General features: G+C 55.9%; 7 protein-coding genes across 7 annotated transcripts; 4 read left to right on the plus strand and 3 right to left on the minus strand.

Annotated features, from left to right (window-relative positions):
- Positions 1 to 206: 206 nt before the first annotated feature.
- MAM_05936 (uncharacterized protein) lies at positions 207 to 731 on the plus strand (the record flags this gene model as incomplete). The annotated part of the gene is made up of 1 exon (XM_040824734.1): positions 207 to 731. The coding sequence occupies one exon, from the start codon at positions 207 to 209 to the stop codon at positions 729 to 731; it is 525 nt and encodes a 174-aa protein (XP_040677154.1).
- Positions 732 to 2,093: 1,362 nt separating this feature from the next.
- MAM_05937 (Brix domain protein) lies at positions 2,094 to 3,561 on the minus strand (the record flags this gene model as incomplete). The annotated part of the gene is made up of 2 exons (XM_040824735.1): positions 2,094 to 3,044; positions 3,130 to 3,561. 2 exons carry the CDS (start codon positions 3,559 to 3,561, stop codon positions 2,094 to 2,096), a joined length of 1,383 nt encoding a protein of 460 aa, XP_040677155.1.
- Positions 3,562 to 4,007: 446 nt separating this feature from the next.
- Positions 4,008 to 5,429, plus strand: MAM_05938 (ATP-dependent rRNA helicase RRP3; the record flags this gene model as incomplete). Its single annotated transcript, XM_040824736.1, has 2 exons — positions 4,008 to 4,100; positions 4,176 to 5,429. The coding sequence occupies 2 exons, from the start codon at positions 4,008 to 4,010 to the stop codon at positions 5,427 to 5,429; spliced, it is 1,347 nt and encodes a 448-aa protein (XP_040677156.1).
- Positions 5,430 to 5,748: 319 nt separating this feature from the next.
- Positions 5,749 to 12,388, minus strand: MAM_05939 (transcriptional corepressor of histone proteins (Hir3); the record flags this gene model as incomplete). Its single annotated transcript, XM_040824737.1, has 4 exons — positions 5,749 to 7,885; positions 7,943 to 12,201; positions 12,257 to 12,331; positions 12,386 to 12,388. The coding sequence occupies 4 exons, from the start codon at positions 12,386 to 12,388 to the stop codon at positions 5,749 to 5,751; spliced, it is 6,474 nt and encodes a 2,157-aa protein (XP_040677157.1).
- Positions 12,389 to 12,931: 543 nt separating this feature from the next.
- Positions 12,932 to 15,243, plus strand: MAM_05940 (budding site selection protein; the record flags this gene model as incomplete). Its single annotated transcript, XM_040824738.1, has 5 exons — positions 12,932 to 12,954; positions 13,008 to 13,134; positions 13,184 to 13,314; positions 13,372 to 14,632; positions 14,701 to 15,243. The coding sequence occupies 5 exons, from the start codon at positions 12,932 to 12,934 to the stop codon at positions 15,241 to 15,243; spliced, it is 2,085 nt and encodes a 694-aa protein (XP_040677158.1).
- A 550-nt stretch (positions 15,244 to 15,793) lies between these two features.
- MAM_05941 (putative protein family, ATP binding protein) lies at positions 15,794 to 17,017 on the plus strand (the record flags this gene model as incomplete). Its single annotated transcript, XM_040824739.1, has 2 exons — positions 15,794 to 15,851; positions 15,918 to 17,017. 2 exons carry the CDS (start codon positions 15,794 to 15,796, stop codon positions 17,015 to 17,017), a joined length of 1,158 nt encoding a protein of 385 aa, XP_040677159.1.
- Positions 17,018 to 17,253: 236 nt separating this feature from the next.
- Positions 17,254 to 17,532, minus strand: MAM_05942 (RNA polymerase Rbp10; the record flags this gene model as incomplete). The annotated part of the gene is made up of 2 exons (XM_040824740.1): positions 17,254 to 17,278; positions 17,336 to 17,532. The coding sequence occupies 2 exons, from the start codon at positions 17,530 to 17,532 to the stop codon at positions 17,254 to 17,256; spliced, it is 222 nt and encodes a 73-aa protein (XP_040677160.1).
- Between the last annotated feature and the right edge of the window lie 3,074 nt (positions 17,533 to 20,606).

Below are 20,606 nucleotides of genomic sequence, written 5' to 3' on the forward strand. Positions count from 1 at the left end.
TGCCTGCCCCCTTTTCGCCGCCTCCCCTGTTCCGCCTCTCTCTCTCTCTCTCTCCCTCTCTCTCTTTTCGTCGCTGTCTCTACCTCCTTCGCTGTCGTGTTGTTTTGCTTCAGGCGGGCGCGTCGGTGCTGACAAGACACGGCGCAGGTAGCAGGTGCGTGAACCGCTCCGTGCCATGCGAGTACAAGCTGGAGCCTCGCGTCAAGATGCCGCTCAACCCGGCGTTCGGGCTGGGCCCCAACCCCGCCTTCTCTGGGTCGATGGACGTCTTCTCGGTGCAGCAGAGCCGGGCGGCGGACATGGACGGCGCGGAGCAGCAGCAGGGCTCGGCGTCGTCGCTGGCGCCGCCGGAAATGTCCTTCAACCTCTCGTCCTCGTCGGCGTCGACCGAGGCCCTGGACACGCCGCTCGACTTCGTGGGGCAGCAGGGCTTCTACCCGGGCAGCGAGTACTACCAGCACTGGCCGCACCCAGACGGAGGCAGCAGCGGGCACCACCCGCCGTGGGACGCGACGACGGTGTGGTCGGAGGGGTCGTCGAGCATCCCCGAGGCCATGATGTTCGAGGACGTGCCCATGGACCCGGCCTGGGCGCAGAGCATGCTCGATCCCAGCCTGAGCATGGACACGTATGGGGAGCACAGCATGGCCTACTACGGCCAGGGCATGCACGGCGTCGACTACGGCCGCCCGGGGAAGCGCCACGCCAAGTCGAGCTCGGTGTCGTATTGAGCGTCGCACCAGAGGAAGAAAAAAAACGCAAAAATCCAAAAACCAAGATAAAAATCGAGAACCAAGTCGAGGCCTGTGCGCGCCCACGCCAGTGAATGCCAAGCAGTGCACCGGCACGACCCTCGGTCCGGGCGGCAGACCTTGTCTTCCCGTGTCGGACCGATGGCGGCGCAGAAATGTCCGGGCAAGACGGACACGCTGATTCATTGATGATACGGAGTACGGAGTACGGAGTCTCTTGGCGACTTGACGCCGGCGGCTGCGAGGCAAAGCTGCAGGTGCAACCCGTTTTCGCCAACGCCGCTTTTGTGCACCGGGGGCAAGGTCTCCCGGCCAGCCGTCACGTACACGCCAGATGCCGGTGCCAGGGGCGGGTGAAGCAAAACCAGGGTTGATGGAGGCCTCTGGTGCTTCGACTGCAGGTTTGGAGGTGGCCGTCGCGTCGTCTGGCCGAACCTGCTGTGGCAGCACACGTGTTTGGTGGGAACGAGACACTGGAGGGCTGGCTGGAGTTGCATTTGGTATTCCTTACGGTACAGTGCGGGTTGTTTGAGACATGCTCAGAGGAGGCGGCGGCCAGGGGAGGTTTGTGTTTCTGCTTCTGCTTCTGCTTCTGCTTCTGCTTCCGCTTCTCCTCTGCTTTCTGTTCATTTCTTTTGCCGCTTCTGCTTCTTGTTGCGCTAGGGGACCTCGGAAAAAATGAATCCACAGCACAGTAACAAACAAACCCAGGCAAGGCAATAGAGGAGTCTCTCTGTTTTCCGTTTTCTGGATTCTCCATCTTCTTCTGCCTTGTTTCAAAAGCCCCGGCCGTCAAACCCCGGCCGTCAAACCCCGGCCGTCAAGGGCCTCAAGGCTGACGACGGAGCCGGCAGCGTCGGCTCGAGAGGCGGCCCAGCCCGGTATCGGTATTCGCGACACACGACCCGAGGGCTCGTTTCGACGGCCGACGCCGGGACAGACGCCTGCCGCAGAGACCGGGGCGGGCCGTCTCGTCTTTGCCGCGGCAGGTCAGGCGCTCGCATCATCTGGCGGGAGCGGTCCCAGGGCCGGGCAGATGAATTCTATTCTACTGTACGGGTTGAACATGGCCGACGTGCCTTGTGTCGACGGGCTGGACGGGCTCTGCCTGCGAGGACGGACGGCCAGGCCAGGCGAGGCGAGGCGAGGCGGCGTGGAGACAGCGGCGTCGACTTGTCCCGTCACGATGACGGCTCCGCCTGTGCATCTTTTTGCAAAAGCACATGGTTTTACGGACAGCAGCCGCTTTGGCTGCATCGGCGTGGCCTCGTACAACCCAACACCGCCTACTATCACGGTGCAGTCAAACGTGTACATGTGACATGACCGTCTAGATACACGTCAGTCGCGTCCGATTTCCTCCCTCTCTCCCTCCCACTCAACATCCTCCTCCATCTGCTCATTCGCCTTGAACTCGGCGTCTCCCGCCAGGCCCTCGCTGTCAAGGTCGTCAAAGTCCACGTCGCTGTAGTTCTCGTCCTCGTCGTCTTCCTCTCCGCCGCCTCCGCCTTCGCCGGGCCCCCCCTTCCTCCTCGCCTCCTTCTCGGCTCTTTTCCTCTCAACATTGGCCTTTTGCTCCCTCCGCCGCGCCTCCTTTTCCCGTCTCCTCTTGTCCCACCGCTTCTCGAGTTCCCCGACTTCTTCGCGGCTCTTGTGCACGTACTCGTGCCACATGACTTTGCCGGCGCACAGTCCCTCCTCGACCTTGGTGAGTCGCAGACGCATGCGGGGGCCCAGCTCGACGAGCTTGACGGCTCGCCGCTCGACATTGTCCACTTCGTCCTCGGCCTCTGGGCCGCCGTGTTCCGCAGCGGCCAAGCGGGCTTTTGTCGACACGACTCTCCTGGGGGCGTTGTCGACAACCTCTATTTCGGCGTCCGTCTCAACCTCGCTGCCGCTCGTGGCGTCCGTCATGTACCCGTCTCCGGCTTCGCCCCCCATCATGTAGTTCGCAATGTCTTGGAGCTTGCCGAGGTTGGGCACGCGTCCCTGTCTGCTCGACTTTGTTGCCATCAACTCCTCCGCCGCCTTGATCCGTCGCAGAGGCCTCGACACCGTGGTGGACTTTGTGGTAATGGCGTAGTGTCTAAAGTTGACCACGAAGGTGCCGTCGTCCTCCTCGGACCGTTCGCGATCCAGGAGGAGCACTCGCCGGATTGCCTTGAGCGGCGTCTGCTGAGGGTTGATGGGCGGAAAGAGGGACTGGAAGACCGTCGTGGCCAGAGACTCGAGGTGCCTGGGGACCTTGGACTTGGAGTCGGCACCCGGCGTGGCAAAGTTGTTCATGACCAGCTGCGCACGCACGACACAAGGTTGACACGGGTCAGCGACGTCGTTGCCCGTCGTGTGCGTTGCGTGAGCAAAGGGATCGACTTACCAGTGGGGGCGCCAGGAATTCCTTGCCACCGCCCCTCGGGTGCTTCTGGACTCTCTGGACGTCTCTGCAGAGGGAGTACTTGTCGACGCGGAAGTGCATTGTCGGGCCTCGCGGCGCAAGCGCCAGCCTCAGGTTCGTGTTGCCCGTCTCGGAGCGCGAGAAGAGCATCAGGTGGGTGACGCCGAGGGGCCCGCACATGACGACGTAGTCCTTGAGCTTGTTTCCCCTACGCTCCCTGAGCCGGCTGGCCGTGCCGGGCTCCATGACCTTGCGCACATCGGCGGCCAGCTGGCTGATGCTGGAGCCGACCTCGCCGGCCCCGATCCTGATGACCATGCTCTTGGGGTCGCGTGCGGTGGCGTGGCCGGCCGACCCTGTCTCTGGGTTGTTGGCGCCGACGTGCGTCCTCTTCTTTGCTCGTCTTCGCGCCATGATTCCGGGCTGTGGAAGCACGGCTCGGCTGATAACCGTGGTCGAGGGGATGGATGACGCCGTGGCATGCGCACGATGGATGCGTGGAAAAGAAGAATTGAACTCGGCGGACGAAGGAAAAAGTGAGTGGGGCAGCTCTGCGACGGGCTGCGGCGTGCCCAATCCACCCAATCCACGTGGGCGATAAGGCCGGCCCCCGCTAAAATTTTCTTGTCCGACAGCCGCACAAAAAGACGGCTCCAGTCGGTCGTCAATTTCCAGGTGCAAGTAGCCAATCAAAACCAGAATAAACAGGTGCTTGATTTCACACCGAGTAACTTACAAGGCAGGCTCAATTGGGTCCACGTGACTTGCCTAGAGCCTTCGCACGCCTCTCTCCGACGTCCCAACTGCATCGTCTTGGTGCCCTCGCTCCATCTCTCACGGCCACACGTACGTTGCCAGCCATGGGCGATTCAAAAAGGAGGAAAGTGTTCCATGGCACGCAGCCTGGATGCCAGGTGCCCTCTGGCACCGAACCCAAGACTTTCAAAGAACTGGTAAGCGAAGCCACCCCCCCAAAACAACGATGCCTCCGTGCCCCCCTTGTGTCGAGCCCCGGCTCACGAATCTAGGGAATCGTCGACTCGTTGTGCGAAGCCTGTGAATCTCTCAATTACAAGTTCCCGACGCCCATCCAAGAAAAGGCCATCCCCGTCGCCTTGCAGAACCGCGACATTATTGGCCTCGCCGAAACCGGCAGCGGCAAGACGGCTGCGTTTGCGCTTCCCATCCTGCAAGCTCTACTCGACAAGCCCCAGCCATTGTTCGGCCTCGTCCTCGCGCCGACCCGAGAACTGGCGCACCAGATTGGGCAGTCGTTCGAGGCTCTCGGGTCGTCAATCTCGCTCCGCTGCGCCGTCATCGTCGGCGGCCTGGACATGGTCCCCCAAGCCATCGCGCTCGGGAAGAAGCCACACATCGTCGTCGCCACGCCGGGACGGCTGGTGGACCACCTCGAGAAGACAAAGGGCTTCTCCCTGCGCACGCTGAAGTACCTCGTCATGGACGAGGCCGACCGCCTGCTCGACATGGACTTTGGCCCCGCCATCGACAGGCTGCTCAAGTTCATCCCGCGCGAGCGGCGGACCTACCTCTTCTCCGCGACGCTCAGCTCCAAGGTCGAGAGCCTGCAGCGGGCCAGTCTGCGGGACCCCGTCCGCGTCAGCGTCAGCAGCAACAAGTACCAGACCGTGTCCACGCTGCTCCAGAAGCTCCTCTTCATCCCGCAGGAACGCAAGGACACGTATCTCGTCTACCTGGTCAACGAGTTCGCCGGCAAGTCCGTCATCGTCTTCGCCCGCACCGTCTGGGAAACGCAGAGGATCGCGGTCCTCCTCCGGGCCCTCGGCTTCGGCGCCATCCCCCTGCACGGCCAGCTCTCGCAGTCGGCCCGCCTCGGGGCGCTCAACAAGTTCCGCTCCGGGACCCGCGACATACTCGTCGCCACCGACGTGGCCGCCCGCGGTCTGGACATCTCCAAGGTCGACATCGTCCTCAACTACGACCTGCCGCAGGACTCCAAGACCTACATCCACAGGGTGGGCCGCACGGCTCGAGCCGGCAAGTCCGGCGTCGCAATCACCTTTGTGACCCAGTACGACATTGAGGTGTTTCAGCGCATCGAGGCGGCGCTCGGCAAGAAGCTGGACATTTACCCCACGGAGAAGGAGGAGGTCCTGGCGTTCCAGGCCCGCGTCGAGGAGGCCCAACGGCACGCGCGCATCGAGGTCAAGAGCTTGGCCGAGAAGCGCGACGCCAAGGGCAGGAGGGCAAAGGGCACCACCGGCAAGAGGCGTCGCGACGACATGGATAGAGAGGAGGGCTAGCTAGCCTCGTCAGCTCGGATAGGCAATACCCTGCAATACAGCTGAACCATGTTTCCCCCACCGTCCACTAGGCTACCGAGGACTCTGGTGTTTGACATCGCGGCAGACCCGGGCCTGCACTGGGCAGCCTATTCCCCCTTCGGTCAAACGGGTGTATGGCAGGCTCATTGAACAGATGACCAGATTCATTATGCGACTTTTCCAGGCCAGCAACGCCATTCGTCTAGGATAGGAATACAGGAACACACGTCATGAATGTGAAGCACGGGTTCATGTGCGTGCAACATCGTCGGGACGGCATCGCGAAGCATGTTTCGCCCTAGACCTCTTCTCCCTCTGCCTCCTCCGCCTCCCCTGCCTCCCCTGCCTCCCCTGCCCCCCCGTCTTCCTCTTCTGCGTCGCCGTCTTCCTCTGCCTCTTCGTCGCCGTCTTCCTCTGCCTCTTCGTCGCCCTCTTCATCCGCATCCTCCTCTGCCCCTTCTTCATCCTTTTCGCTGTCATTGTTTTCCTCCTCCTCCTCTTCAGCCTCGGCCTCGGCCTCGGCCTCTTCTGCGTCCGCCATCTCTGCATCCTCATCATCTTCTAAAATGTCCTCGTCCTGGTCCTCGTCCGCCTCGTCCGCTTCTCCTTGCTCGCCTTCCTCTTCCTCATCAACCTCCTCCTCGACTTCTATTTCGTCATCGTCGTGCCCTTCGCCTTCCTGCTCTTCCGCCTCTACCTCTTCCTCTACTTCTTCGCCACCCTCCTCTTCCCCGTCCCCTTCCTCGACCTCCTCTTCATCCTCGTTGGCGTCTTCGCTGTCCGCGTCGTCCCCGCTCGACTCGGACCTTCGAAGATTGGGGAACAACAACCCGGGAGGCACGTCGTCGTCATACCCTTCCGGCACGTCGCTCAAATCGCTCTCGTCGTCGGCAGAATCGTGGATGCTAGGCTGGTCGTCCTCATCCTTGTCGTCCAGTCGGGAATCGTCATGCTCCTCGTCCTCGACTGCTTCTTCGTTGTCCTCCCCGTCGCCCATGTCTTCGTCGACGTCCTCGCCAGCTTCTCGCCGCACTTGAGCGTCGGGGCCGTCGTCGTCTTCGTCGTCACTGCGGCCCTCGCTGCCGCCGCGCCTGGCGGGCGTCTGGCTGCCACGCTTCGTGCTCGACATGCTGCCGACCCGACTCTTGGTCGTGGCCGACTTTGGAGCCTCCATGGCGCGGACCACGGCTTGCTCCGCCCTTCGTAGAATCTCGGGCCGGCGCACGCCCGCCAGCCTCCTCGCCCGCGGAATCGCCTCTGCCTTGTCCGTCTCCATTGGCGTAACGGACCCGGCCGCACTGTCCCCTGCGCTCGGCGGGTTGAGCAGAGTGCTCAGTGAGCTCTTTGGTTTCGACTCGAGCTGAGACACGGCCTCTAATTGAGCCGCCACTTCCTTGGCGTGATTGCGCTCTTGTATGATTCTCCCCGGCTCCAGTCCCGGCAGAGTCCTCGCAACATCCACGTAGATGGTCGTGTAGCAGTCGTTGATGAGATCGTCGATCGGCGCCACCTTCATCAGGTTTCCATTGAGCTTCTTGGCTTCGATGGCCTCCTTCATGCATTCGAAGGCCGTGTTTGGAGCCCCGTCACCACCAGCCCAGTCGGTGATTCGCTCGCTCAAGATTTCAAACTCCTCGTTGGACATGTGCTTGAACGCTTCGTCGGTGGTGACGGGGACCTTGTACGCTGCCCGCAACAGCCTGACGTACTCGGTGCAGCTGTACTGCCATAGGTCTGCAAAATGGTAGAAGTCGGCTCCCTTCTTGCGTAGTCGTCTCAAGAGGAGCTCCAGATTTGTGCGGTCCGACATGATGACCAGCAGCTTCGTCATGAAGCGGACGTACTGCTCCGTGAAGACGTGGTGACGACCGGGCCGCTCGGCGTCACATTTCCACACGTTCATCACCATTGTTTTGGTGAACATGTTCTCCTTGAGGATGGCGAATGCGGCCTTGGCCTCTACGGTGCCGTCGCCGTCTGCTCCCTCCACGGGGCCCTCGTCAAAGAGAATCTTGGCGTGGCGCATGACGATGCGATGTTGCCAGTTGGACTTGTCCTTTTCCCGGAGCTTGGTCAAGTTGCGGATGACGTACTCCTCCCAGTCTTCCGGTTCGGAAAAGGACGCGAAGTGGTCACTAGGATTCACAACGACGCCCATGGGCTGTTGCGCCAGCAGCGCGGCGGCTTCTGCCGCAGGAATGTCGCCGCGATTGACGAGTTTGTGAAGTATGGAAACCAACTTGTAGTGCGGCTCCAGGATCAGGTCGCTGTTCTTGCTATTACTCTTCCTACCACTTTGTGCCACCTCGATCGATGTCTTGAGAGTGTCCAGAACCATCCTCATGGTGACGGGGTTCTTTTGGTCGCTGCTGTCGAGGCCATCCTGCGCAGTGCGGTACATTTTCCAGAGGCATTTTCCGAGCATGTACGGGTTTCTGTCGCCTGTCAGCCACTGAGTTTAAGTTTTGATTCGGGGCAAAGGGTTTGCGTACTTCCAGTTGAGCGGCTTCCTTGCCATGGCCTTTCGAAACAGCCCGGCGGCGAACTTCCAGACTTTGTACCGCGACATTTGATCGTGCAGGATCCTCTTGAAGGTCCCGGCGCCAATGTCTTCGATGAAGAACCGCTCCTGATCCGAGTGCTGGAACGGTTCCATGGCAAACGGCTCCCGGCTGGAGGAGTAGAGCCTCATGCCAAACTTATGGTACAAGTCGTGCAGCGGATCGCTATCGGTGGCAGCTACGCGCTGGTGTCGAGAGTGCGACAACGCCAGGGTGTAACAGTGGATTGCGTTCCGCTGGAACTTGACCAGCTCTGACCGATCCTTGTTCATCTTGTCTGCTGTCCACAAGACGGATTCGTCCAGCTCATAGTCGAAACACTCCGCAAGTCGAAACCAGGCATCCCACCTGTCGGCAGTAAACTGCAGCTGCAGTCTCAAAAAGGTAGCTCCGATTCGGAGATCGTCTGTAGCACCCGGGGTCTGACGGCGATTCAAGTCTACGCCTTTGAACTTGGTGAGAGCAATCATGCCCAGCGAGAAGAACCAGCCATGCCGGGCGAGAGCGCCCTCTGGAATGTTGACAGTCACCGCATCGACGAACACATTGCCGGCCAGGGCCTGGTACAGCCTGAGCGGATGGATAGGTTTCTTCAGCATTTCCGTAAAATTGCGCAAGTTGTGGATCATCTGTGGCGTCGATTTGGTCTGTCCGATGCTCTGCTGCATGTGCTCAATCGTGGTCTTTAGGTCTGACTTGAGCAAATCTTTCATCGTCATGCGATTTGCGAGAATCATAATCTTCTCGACCAGTTGCATGGCCTGCCTCCTCTCAAGTTTCTCATATTGACAGCCATGATCTTGCACCTCCCAGACGCCTACGCCAAGTTTCAGGCCGTACAAGTCGTGGAGTACTTGTTCCAGGTGATCCTCCCAAGTCTCGACTTTTCGCAACTTGAGGAGTTCTGTGCGCATCACTTTGAGGAAGATCTTGTTTGAAGCCTTGCAGAACTTGCGGAGGCCAATGACTCTGTGAATGGCAGCGAGATAGTCCGCCACCTCGTTCTCCGGTCTAGTTGTTTCCTTTTGTGATAGCCCGGCTTTGAACATTGTGAACAGGAGGCACCAGGCGCGGACCTGAATATCTCGCAGTTTGTTCATCAGGGCTGTAAACGTGCTGTTGCTCGCAGGCAGGCTGGTAATGCCGAGTCGAGATTCGTCTTCGCAAAGGGCAACAACGTGAAGGAATGAGCATATTTTGGCCACGGTGGCGGAGCTAGACTTCAAATGCTCGTCATCAATAATGTCAAAAGATGTCCCATCATTCAATGACATCGACAGAGCCTGGATGATAAGTTCATCCAAGGATTTCAGAGTCCGCATAAACAGGTGTTTTCGCGAATCATCGGGCATCTTGGCATACGTCCCCCCCTCCAGGTCGCTGACCACCATTTCGATGCTTTTGAGAATGCACGAAAACCGCTTGGTGGGATAGTTGATGGCTTCGTACGCATCGCCCAGACGCGACCACAAGAACAGTCGCAGTTCTGTACTGCTACTGGTGAGGAACTTCCACACGTCTTTCATGCCCTGGGTAGCATTCTCCGATATTGGCTTTCGGTTGACAGTTGGGTCTTCAGAGTCGTCGGACATGTCATCACACTTTCCCTCGCTGTCCAGTTGATTCTTGTTTTGTGCATCGTCCTCCAGCACCACATCGTCAATCTTCTTATCGTTTTCATCGTCATCAGCCTTGCCGTGAATATTGGTTGTGCCTCGTGTGTCCACGCCATCGGCCTCGTTTTCATCCGCTTTGTCGGCTGCCGAGCGATCTAGCTTCTCTTCAGATACGTAAACCGAAGTTGGGTTCAGGACGGGTTCAAGTGTCTCAATGACCAGCACGGGGTCCTTCATCTCATCTTGAAAGAGGCCCAAAAAGAAATCCATCGTATTCAGCTTTGAGAGTTCTCGATCTGCAGCGGCCGGAGAAATCACAGGCATGACAATGTTGTTGGGTAGAATTATTGCCTCTAGGTCCTCGGCAGCCAGGAAGTCACGAAGAGAGGTCCATAAGAGAAGAATATGGTCCCGGACGGGGCTCTCGGTTAGAGATGATACCATCACAGACGCCCAGATGAATCTGACACAAAGAGGGTCTGTGTGGGGGAGGTCCAGCAATTGGAGAAAAGTTGACATTGTGTTGAGCCACCTATCGAGTCGATACTTGGTTTCCATCCGTGTGGCAAAGTCGACGGCGCTGTTGGGGTTCGTGATGCGTTCATAGATGTCGATGTGTAATTCAAAAATCATGGGCAGAACGGATTTGAGGCCGACCAGCTGTTCTTCGGCAACCATGGGCTCGTTCAAAACTTCGTTGATTCGAGTATACAGAATTGTGTCGGCTCGGTTGAGCATCTGTACAACAGCAAGCTTCATTGTATCAGACCATTGCGAGGCCGAATAGCTGGCGCTGACAGAACGAACCCATTCAAATGCAATGTCGTCACTCGTCATCCAATGGGCCTCGTTTGCGACCGTTTCTGAAAACTTCTCCAGACCCTGGGCCTCATCAAATGGAGGGATATCGTCATGGTCCTGCGAACCCGATTTGGCGTGTTCCAGGAACGATGACAAGCCCAACGTGGCCTGTTCGTTCTTGTTCAGGAGAACTTGCGCCACGTCTTCATCGAATGCTGAGATGACGCCTTGTAAATCTCTGGCACAATTGTGACTCAACTTGGGAGGCCTGCTATCAGTGAAGCAAGAGTCCAGGAGTTCCTGTAAATAAGATAATGTCGAGCGATCGTCTACGCCAATGTTTTCCAGTATATTTTTGGTAAGCTGGAATAGGTTGCGGTCTGCCTCTTGATATGGCAGGATTTGCGCCGAGATTTGGGTGATGGCGTCATTTGTTTCTTCGGTCAGAGTTGTTTCTGTGCGGCGGCGGACGCGTTTACTCCTTTTCTCGGCCGCATTATCCTCATCCGGACCATCAGGCAAACCGGCAGTCGACTGAGACCGTTTTCGTGTCGAGACTGAGGCAGATCGTTCTTTTGAATCGTGGTCAGGTTCCCTGGGCGTCTCCCTTGGCGCTTCTTTTGGCGCACTAGGAGGATTGTCCTCTTTTATTTCTGTTTTCGACTTGGTGTTGGCCCTGGAGCCGTGTCTTGTTGATCTCCGAACTACCGGAGTTTCCTCAACAGTGGGATTGACCTTGTCTTCAGCCTTGAGTTTGGGTTCCAAGTCCTTCTCTGGCTCTGGTTTTCGCTCAGGCGCGACTCCACATTCGACCTCGGCCTCCGTTGTCGTCTTTGTATCCGCCTGCGCTGCATCCAGAACTGAACGGCAAGCTTTCAAAGCTCCTTTGGTGTCTTGGATACACCTCATCAATTCTAATCCAAGCTCAGACCATGAACCAACTGGCTCGGTGGAGCTCCCAGTCGCAGATGCGGGAGAGGAGCCTCGTTCACTATTTCCGTCGTCGATATTCTCGTCTACTTCGGGGCTCGACGGCGGAGGGGTCAAAACGGCAATGGGATCAGGGAGGAACGGAATCGGGTCTATATGACGTTTTAAAGGGGCTGGCATTTCTCTCTTCAGCCAAGGTGCCATGATGGGATGCGATAGCGCCATGTCGTCATTAAGGACTTGCAGATAATCCTTCAGCTGTTGGCCAGCAAAGCCTTCCGCGAGGGCTGGGGGATTGACCTCCATGATGGCTGGATCGTCGTCAAGCTCGACCGCAGATTCGAGACAGTATCGCTTCACGCGACCAGAGTTCAAAGAACTGGCAAAACGAGCCATCTTTCTCCAGAGCTCTGGATCTGATGGGTCCTGGTCCAGGGCGGCTATCCAGTTGTCGACGACTTTGTCACTGTCGTCGCTCCCGTACTTGATGCGTCGCTTTTTGTGCCTTGTAGAGTTTGCCTCGAATTTATCCTTGAGCTTGTCCAAGAGGAACTGGCCATAGTTTTTGTAGGACATGTACAAGGCTTGGGCGAGACTCGCTGCGACTCCATCTGCTCCGCCAGCATCCATACCCAGGGTGGACGAGAAGGACTCGACAGTGGAGGCTTCAGGCCGGCCGTCGGCTTGTCTTTCCGCTCGTTCATAGTCGGTCTTTGCTTCTCGGTATTCGAAGATTTCGCATTTGAACAATTCCTGATATGCAGCATCGGCGGCGTCTCGGGATTTCAGGCCTTGCGCATGGAGCTTGAGGGCAGCCTGGAACCTTTGCAGGGCCTTGTCAACCTGGCGTACGCATCAGTATCTGAATAATACGTTGTGAAAGTGTTATGCGACATACATGCAATTCCTTGGTAGTGTCGATTTGCTCGTCTTCGTTTTCTTCGGGTTCGAGGTTGATCGCCCGGAAGGCGGGCTGCAGAGTGGTGTCAGCTCGAGGGTACGTTATTTGGGCAGGAAAAATAATTACCATTGTCGCAATGTATTTTTGACGAATCTGATGGCGCCGTCATTCGAAGTGTAATGCGATGTGGCATACGAGGTCGGACCGGAGTAATTGGAAGCTACATGTCCAAATGCTCAAGTTGCCTTGGCACAGCCGTCGCGTCGCGCCAGCCGTCATCAATTACTTACGTATCCCTGGTCGGTCGACTTGGCGTGTGGCGTTTTCCGCTAGCAAGGACTGATTGGCTGCATGGCTGGACTGTGGCACAGCTCCTTGCATTGCCTGGGGGGTGGGTGAGGCTTGAGAAGGCACATGTGGCCAAGTCAAAGTTTCAATGCCACTCAATTTATTATTGACTGAAACGCCTCGCGACTGCCCTTTTTCCGCAGCTCACGACCTCGAGTTGTTCTGTTCCGGGCCCGCGCAACTCCACGGCCACGATCGACACTCTGATTCGACTTCGGCGTCAACAAGAGGTCTCACACACTTTTTATCAGCCAACTTGACCACACCCGCCGATAAGCCGGCCACAGTCGGTTGCCGTCGAGCTCTCAGGGGCTTCCCATAGCTATGGTCGCCCCGGCTGTACCAGAGTACGCATTCAGGTATAATTCAATGACCCTCGCGGGCGCTAACAGGAATGTAGGATCACCGAGGAGGTCCTCCACGAGTCGATTGACGCCAGAACCGAATCCCTTATTGCCTTGCGAGAGCTTGGGCCGCCCGACCTGGTGCATCTCCTCAAACAAGGCGTGCGCAATTCGGGAAAGCAGGTATGCAAAATGTTGGGGGGTTGATGTGATGAATATCTAACCTGTCTAGACTGGGATCTACCACCACGTTACTGGCGTTGATGCTTCCTCGTCCGCCAGCCTGGCCGCCTACATCAACACGCTCACGTACAAGGATAACGGCCCCGGTGCCACATCGAAGATAGTGGAGGGCGTGTACTGGTAGGCCGAGATGACCATGAGCCATGCAATAATGTCCATAGCCTAACATTATCATAGCTGCTACAATGCGTTTTCCCGACTGGACATGCGCGTGCACGTATCAATTCCCGGCACCGTTGAGAGCTATTGCGTCGACGAGCGAGGCGAGAAGCGAAAGGCGTCAGATGAGCTGTGGCTGGAGACATATCTCTGCAGCGTCTTAAGAGCATACTCGTACGCGGATGATGGCAGTGGTGACACCATTCGAAAGATTATGGGAGTACGGAGATTTAACCCCGTGATCAACACCGAGACGGAGCAACGCTTTCTCAATGCGGCAGAACAGCTTTTCTTTAGAGGCTGGCAGCTTGGGTCCGATTCTGTGGTTCAAGTTCCGACCAACGTTTCCAATCACCTCACCACCGGGCTTCTCAGGTACCTTGAAACAACCGGCCGTTATGCATCGGGTATCAACCTGTTCGAAAAGCTTCGCACACAGAGCATCGAGGTTTCATCACTCTTGTCCAAAGTCATGTTCATGGGTAACGAGGAGGTCTCTGGCGTTAAGAACTTGTATCACTCATTACAGGAGACGCCCATGGACTATGTCATGCTCGATACACAAGCCGAATTTTTACTCAGGAAGGCACAGACTGCTGAAACGCCAGAGGCGAGAGAGGAAAGGTTGAGGATGGCACTCGGCTGTGCAGACCGCAGCACCATCGCCGCTCCAAGCGAGTTTGGCACATGGGCACGACTAGCACAGGTCTACGTTGCTATGGAAGACTGGGAAAATGCGCTCACCACGTTAAATTCGTGCCCAATGTTTACGTATCAGGACAAGGATACTCCCATAATGCCTGAACCGAGGGACGTGTTTCTGCCGACGCTCCCCGAGACGCGACTTGACGAAATTGACAGCGAACCAGAATCCAGATTTTCAGAACAAGTCGAGGCCAGCTTGCTGTGTCTTCGAGCTGCAGGCTACCGTGGCACTTTCAAGCAGGCATACAGTATTCTAACAGAAATGACTGCCAAGATTGGCTGGGATCAGTTGCTAAAGATTCGCAGCAATGTGTTTGTCATGGAGGATGAGTATCGAACGGAGAAACAGGAAGCATCACATTCCGCCCCCTCAAAACGAAACGCTAGCATTGAAGGCCTCCGAGGTACTCCTGATCCCATGACGAATGGCGAAACCGGACTGGAAGCTGAAGCTGCGAAACGTTCGCAAGAGGGAGAGACTGAAGAAGAGAGGGCGACCAACGGCGAGGCTGGGGGGGTCGAAAAGCCGCCACACGCCATTGATCCGAAAGAAGTCAAGACCGACTCGGGCAATGTAAGTTGTACTAGCAGATGGCGTAATTTTCAGTGCTTGTCCGAAACAAGAGTAACATATTGGCACAGGGTACTCCGGATGAGGAACATTTGTCAAAACTCAACACCAAGCGCCTCTGTGAGAGATGGCTGGACAGCCTGTTTATGGTATTGTATGAGGACTTGCGTGTGTACACTATCTGGCGGACGCAAATGGCTCAATATCGGGCGCAGCAAATGCAGTATAAAAAGTCTGCGGAGGAGTGGGAGATACTTGGATCCCTTGCGGAACGTCTGCAACACTTTGACGAAGCTGTCGAGGCCTACCGAGCGTGTCTATCCCTGCGATTCAGCCCCAAGTCTCTTGCCGGTGTACTCAGGGCTTTTCAAAAGACGAAGAACACGAGGGACACCGTAGCGGCAGTCATCAGGTTGGTGACATGGCAGTACCGATGGTATAGCGAGTTCAGCCCTGAGCTGTTACACACTATCCGCACTCTAATCGAAGACGAGGGTGCGGTCAAGGTCAGGAGCATCATTCAGGCAACAAGTCTGCCTCAGACGGTGTTGGACTTGACGCACCACTACGCAGCATTATGCGCTACGTTTCGCAGCAGCGGCACCGATGGCTAAATACGGCGAAGGGCGGAGAACAGGAAAGGGGGGCGGCAATCGAAAGACGAACAAATTGGGGGTAATGGAATGCTTGCTTGCAGGCACCTACGGCTCCGGGCCTGCTCATCAATCAGTATTAGTTTATCGGGGATAGATGCGTTGATTGGAGTCGGTCGGCCGACGGATTCTTTGCGCCGGACACTTCCGTGACCACACCTAGGCGCACGCTGTCGCACGCGCGTGTAATCAAGACACGAGAGTTGTAGAGGTGCCATGTGCTGGGCAAATCGAAAGGGGGAAAAGAGGTAGATTGCCAGACGCGTCGCATCTGTGAATATTTGGCTACAGAGCGGTGGCGGGGTGCTGCTGCTCAATGTTGGACAAGTCTTGGCTCATTCGTGCGGGGCAAATGGCATCGAAATTTCAAGCGTCACGCATCGAGCATCGAGCATCGAGCACCATCCACCCTCTTCCGTCCAAACATCTCTCAGTACACGCCGTTGAGACTTTGCACTACGCTCCGCCTCGTCTGCACTCTGTCAGCAATCATACTAGAGCCAGCGCAGCCATGGCATCATCGGCCCATGCATCGCCGCCGGTCGCCATCGTGTGCGTCGGCATGGCAGGTACATCACCAACGCTTCGCCTCGCCCGCCTACCCAACTGCCATCCCTGACTTGTTGTTATCGCAGGTTCTGGTAAAACAACTTTTATGCAGCGCATCAATGCCCACCTCCACAGCAAGGCCCAGCCACCCTACGTAATCAACCTCGACCCGGCAGTGCTCAACGTCCCCTTCGACCCGAACATCGACATCCGCGACTCGGTCAACTACGAAGAAGTCATGAAGCAGTACAACCTTGGTCCCAACGGAGGCATCCTCACATCCCTGAACTTGTTCGCCACCAAGGTCGACCAGATTGTCAACCTGTTGGAGAAGAGAGCGAAGCCCGATGCCGAGAATCCCCAGCGCAAGCCCATCGATCGCATCATCGTCGACACCCCCGGACAAATCGAGGCGTTTGTGTGGTCTGCGTCAGGCACCATTCTTCTAGAGTCTTTGGCGTCTTCCTTCCCGACCGTGATTGCGTACGTTATCGACACGCCGAGAACAGCGTCCACGTCTACTTTCATGTCCAACATGCTGTATGCCTGTTCAATCCTGTACAAGACAAAGCTGCCCATGGTCCTGGTGTTCAACAAGACAGACGTAAAGGACGCGTCTTTTGCGAGAGAGTGGATGACAGATTTCGACGCCTTCCAGGAGGCGCTTCGCCGAGACGAAGAGTCAGACGCGTTGGGCGGTGTTGAGGGCGGCGGTCATGGTGGAAGCGGATACATGGGCAGTCTGCTCAACTCCATGAGCTTGATGCTGGAGGAGTTTTACTCACACCTGAGCATGGTTGGCGTAAGTTCAAGGCTGGGCACCGGGGTGGACGAGTTTTTCGAGGCCGTGGAGGAGAAGAAGCAGGAGTTTCTGCGAGACTACCTGCCAGAACTGGAGAAGCGGCGCCAAGAAAGGGAGAACCAGAGGAGCAAGTCGCGAGATAAGGAGTTGGATAAGATGATGTCCGACATGGCTGTCGGACCCGGTCAGGCATCTCAACAAAGCGGTGTAGGGAACGGCTCGGACGTCGACGTGGCCAGTGACGGTGACGATGACGACGAGGACTCGGACGAGGAGGCTGCCAAACAAGGCCTCCAGGAGCGCTACCAGGCCGCAATGGGCGATAACGAAGATTCCATCCTGGCAGATGCCAGTTTTGCCAAATATCTACACAAGCAGCGGTAGCTGGAGGAAGCTGCGGGCACGAGGCTACGAATGATTTGAAACAGAAAGAGACGAAAAGGTCATGGAGTTCCGGTATGGCTAGATGCTGTTTCATACGATATTTGATACCACCACTCTCTACTCTGTAAACAGTTTTCCCCTGATGCGCTTGCGATACCCGCGTTCTGTCCATGACTCCAAACACCACAAATCAATGCTCCTGCTCGTCATCGGCCGGCCGGCCGGGGACAGCCCTTCTATCGAGCTTCGAACTGCACCATCCTGCGAACTGGTCAGCGGCCGTGTATCAGGAGGGGAGAACGGAGGCGGAGGGCAAACCTCTTGGTCCTCTCCTTGTACAAGACTCTCCCCGCGCAATGGGGACACGCAACCAGCGCATCCTTGCCGAGGGAAACGTTGGAGCCGCAGTCGCCGCAGATGTAGGTCATGACGGAGCGGGAGGCGTGGTCGTCGCGGGTGTTGCCGCGGACGGCGGTCGACCCGGCAGTGGGAACTTGGTACTCTTCACGGGGCATATTCGCGGCTCGGTGTGTTTTCGTGGGTTCCCCTTTGCTCTGGACGGGACCACGGGGTTGCTGGATGGGTTTGACTTGTCGACGAGGTCTGCCGGCGACGTTGGGTCTGCTGCGGGTTGGTTGCTTTTGCTTTTGCCTTTGCAGGTGGGACGGCCAAATAGCGGGGCCGGTGGTGGTCCGGCAGAATTAGGCGGTGAGTAGAGCTTTCCAACGTCAATTGCCCGGGCCCCGGAGAGCTCACTATTTTTGCTTAGAGGCTCAATAACCCACCTCGCCCTGATTTTAGTCTAGCGGCCCTACTGCGATGCTCTAGAGTATATGCTTAGTATAACTATGTAGTATAATACTCTTAGTTGTCGAAAGGTCAACTGCACCTCGCAAAAGTGGAACGCGCTCTGACGATTGGCAGCGCAAACTGACCTTATTAGTTGACTGCGCAAGACGTGTATATTTTTCCGCTGATATTAGTTAATTAAAAAAGTACTTCTATAATTTATATAAATTTCTTAATAGTATTTATTATATTAGTAGGCTTTAAATTTACTTGAAAGTATAAGCAGCAAAACAGAACGCTTGTTAGGGACTAGCGTTATAGCTGTCAGCAAAATATATGAATCTTGCGCAGTCAATTAATTCAATATAAAAGGTCAATTTGCGCTGCCAATCGTCAGAGCGCGTTCCACTTTGCGTGGTGCAGTTGACCTTTAATAGCAACTATATATAAGTGTCACTAGTACTAACTGTAAACTTGAAGAGAGAAATGAAAAAAAGAGGGTTCTCTTGTCCTCTCTCTATACTACTGTATATATAAAGTAGGCTCTAATGTGCACCTTAAGAGTATCCGACAAGCCACAACATAGTGCCCTGTGTATACTCGAGCTCACGGCTCGAGTCCATTACAAAGCGCCCCAAGCAATCGACTGTCAAGGTAGCCCAGTAACCTCTCTTCCGACAGACCTTGTGGCTCTCTTCTCTGTACGCATTCGATCTTCCCTCCCACGGAGTTTGCTGCTCGGACTGAGTCCTGCTTGATGACACCAAGCAGGTCTGCACTCGAAGACGCCATCAAGGCTATTGTATGCAAGACCTAACGGTAGGCCAGCGCATCTCGGAGATGGAGGAGAACAAGAATCAACTCTCAACAACCTCGACAGCTAGCCCGGAATCCTACCGAAACAATGTACACGGGAACCAGGCCAGTCAACTACAGAAACAAACCTTTGTAACGTCTTTCTGATATTTGCAGCGCATTCGTTCGATGCTTGAGATTTGTCCCTTGGTGTGCCCCTCGGAGATTACCGAAGATCCAGGAGGACTGAGGACAAATTTCCCAGCTTATGAGGGGTGCTTCGAAAGCGGACGTCATCGTTGTTCAGCTATGGAATGGTGAATGCCGAGGGGTCTGCTGGCGTGGATTACAGATGGTAGTCCGCGAGACCTTGGGGAGCGTTCGTTCCGCAAATCTCATGTGGGAAGTTGTGTCGAAGTTGGAACGTGCTGGCTGCGAACCCGTATTGCTCGATTCTCAGACGGGTAAGTTAGTCAATTATTTCCTTCCCCTATCCCACGGGGGCTGTCAACTTATACGCGGCGTCATCCTGGATGCACGGACTGCCTTCAAAACAGATCGTAGATCTCTAGTCACTCGTTCCTTTGCGCCATTATACCACTTGAATCTGAGCAAAAGCTTACCCCCCCCCCCCAAAACAAAGGGCAGGAGCTACAGAGTAATAGGGTTAGAGTGTACTTCGCAACACAGGATAGCCAGTAGAGGTTTGGAAAGAGGCGAGATTAAAATGCTAAATGTAGCGAACTCGGAAACGACTTTTGCCGCCATAGGCTTGCCCGTTCAAGTTTCAGGTGTCTGCCACAACTACCTGCACCATCTCCTCTCTCATCAACTTGTTTAACATCCTGTCGAGATATGATTCCGCTCTCTGAACATTAAAATAAGGGAATTGCTACACGGGCATGACACTTTGGCTACACGGGCATGACTCTTACACGGGCATGACTTTTACCACTTCTGATTGGTCGCATTGTCTCTGTTAACGACGCTGGATTCTGCCACCTCAGCCGCAAGTACCTGGGCCATTTTAACCTTGCTTCTGTGTAAATTACTTCATTTCGGCTAAGCTACTACGCAGCAACCCAGTGGTCGCGCAGTCGGGGCGACCCCCTCGAGCTTGCTTTCTTCATTTTCGTAGCTTTTAATAAACCATAATACGGCACCCTATGCTGTAGAGATAGCGACCAATTCTTTCACTACAATCTTGTTCTCTTCTCAAGACGTCAATGTCTTTGCCTCGCACACCTCCTCGCAGGTCGCGGAGCCCTAGTCCCAGTGATCAATCACAAAGAGGAAAGCGACACAAATCCAGTCGGCGACGCAGATCTAGTCCTTCCACAGTTGAAGACCGACCACAATCCGCGAGTAGCTCTGCTACGAGTATCGGTCAGTTCTACGGCCTCGGGGACGAAAATGCACTCGATAACCTGTTCGCCTCTTTCCCGCAAACACTTTCAAGTCTCCCACACCCCCATGGTTCACAGGGCCGCCATGAGCCTGCATGGGGCCTTCGATCTGACTATGAGATATATCTTCAAAATGACTTCTTCCGTGGAAAAAGATGGAGCCAGCGAGTCAGAGCGCTTATACCAGGCCCAGAATTTGATCCATTCGCCTCTGAACCTCCCGAATCACCCCCATCCGCCCAGCATCTCCCAACAAGGACAAGAGCCGAGTTCGAGTCCGCAATGCGCATAGTACGAGAGGTTACCGGCGAAGGTCGAAGGCTAACTGTAGACCTTGCTCGATCATACGAACGTGTACAAGCTTGGCGAGAGAGATGGGGATGGTCACCATTAAGTTTCGAAGCATATGACTCTCCTCCACCGTACTCTCCACCTCGTAGGTCACCCACACAACCTCCTCGAATATCACCGACGCCCGAAAATATTAGTTCCTCGCCTATGCGACAGTCTCTATCTCCCGCCCCGGAGCCAATTCCGAACCCAATAATCCCTGGCGACCCAGCGCCCTCGGCCGAAGTTCTTTTTAAAACAACCAACGC

This window comes from Metarhizium album, assembly GCF_000804445.1.
Source record: "Metarhizium album ARSEF 1941 chromosome Unknown scaffold_17, whole genome shotgun sequence".
NCBI classification, from domain to species: domain Eukaryota; kingdom Fungi; phylum Ascomycota; class Sordariomycetes; order Hypocreales; family Clavicipitaceae; genus Metarhizium; species Metarhizium album.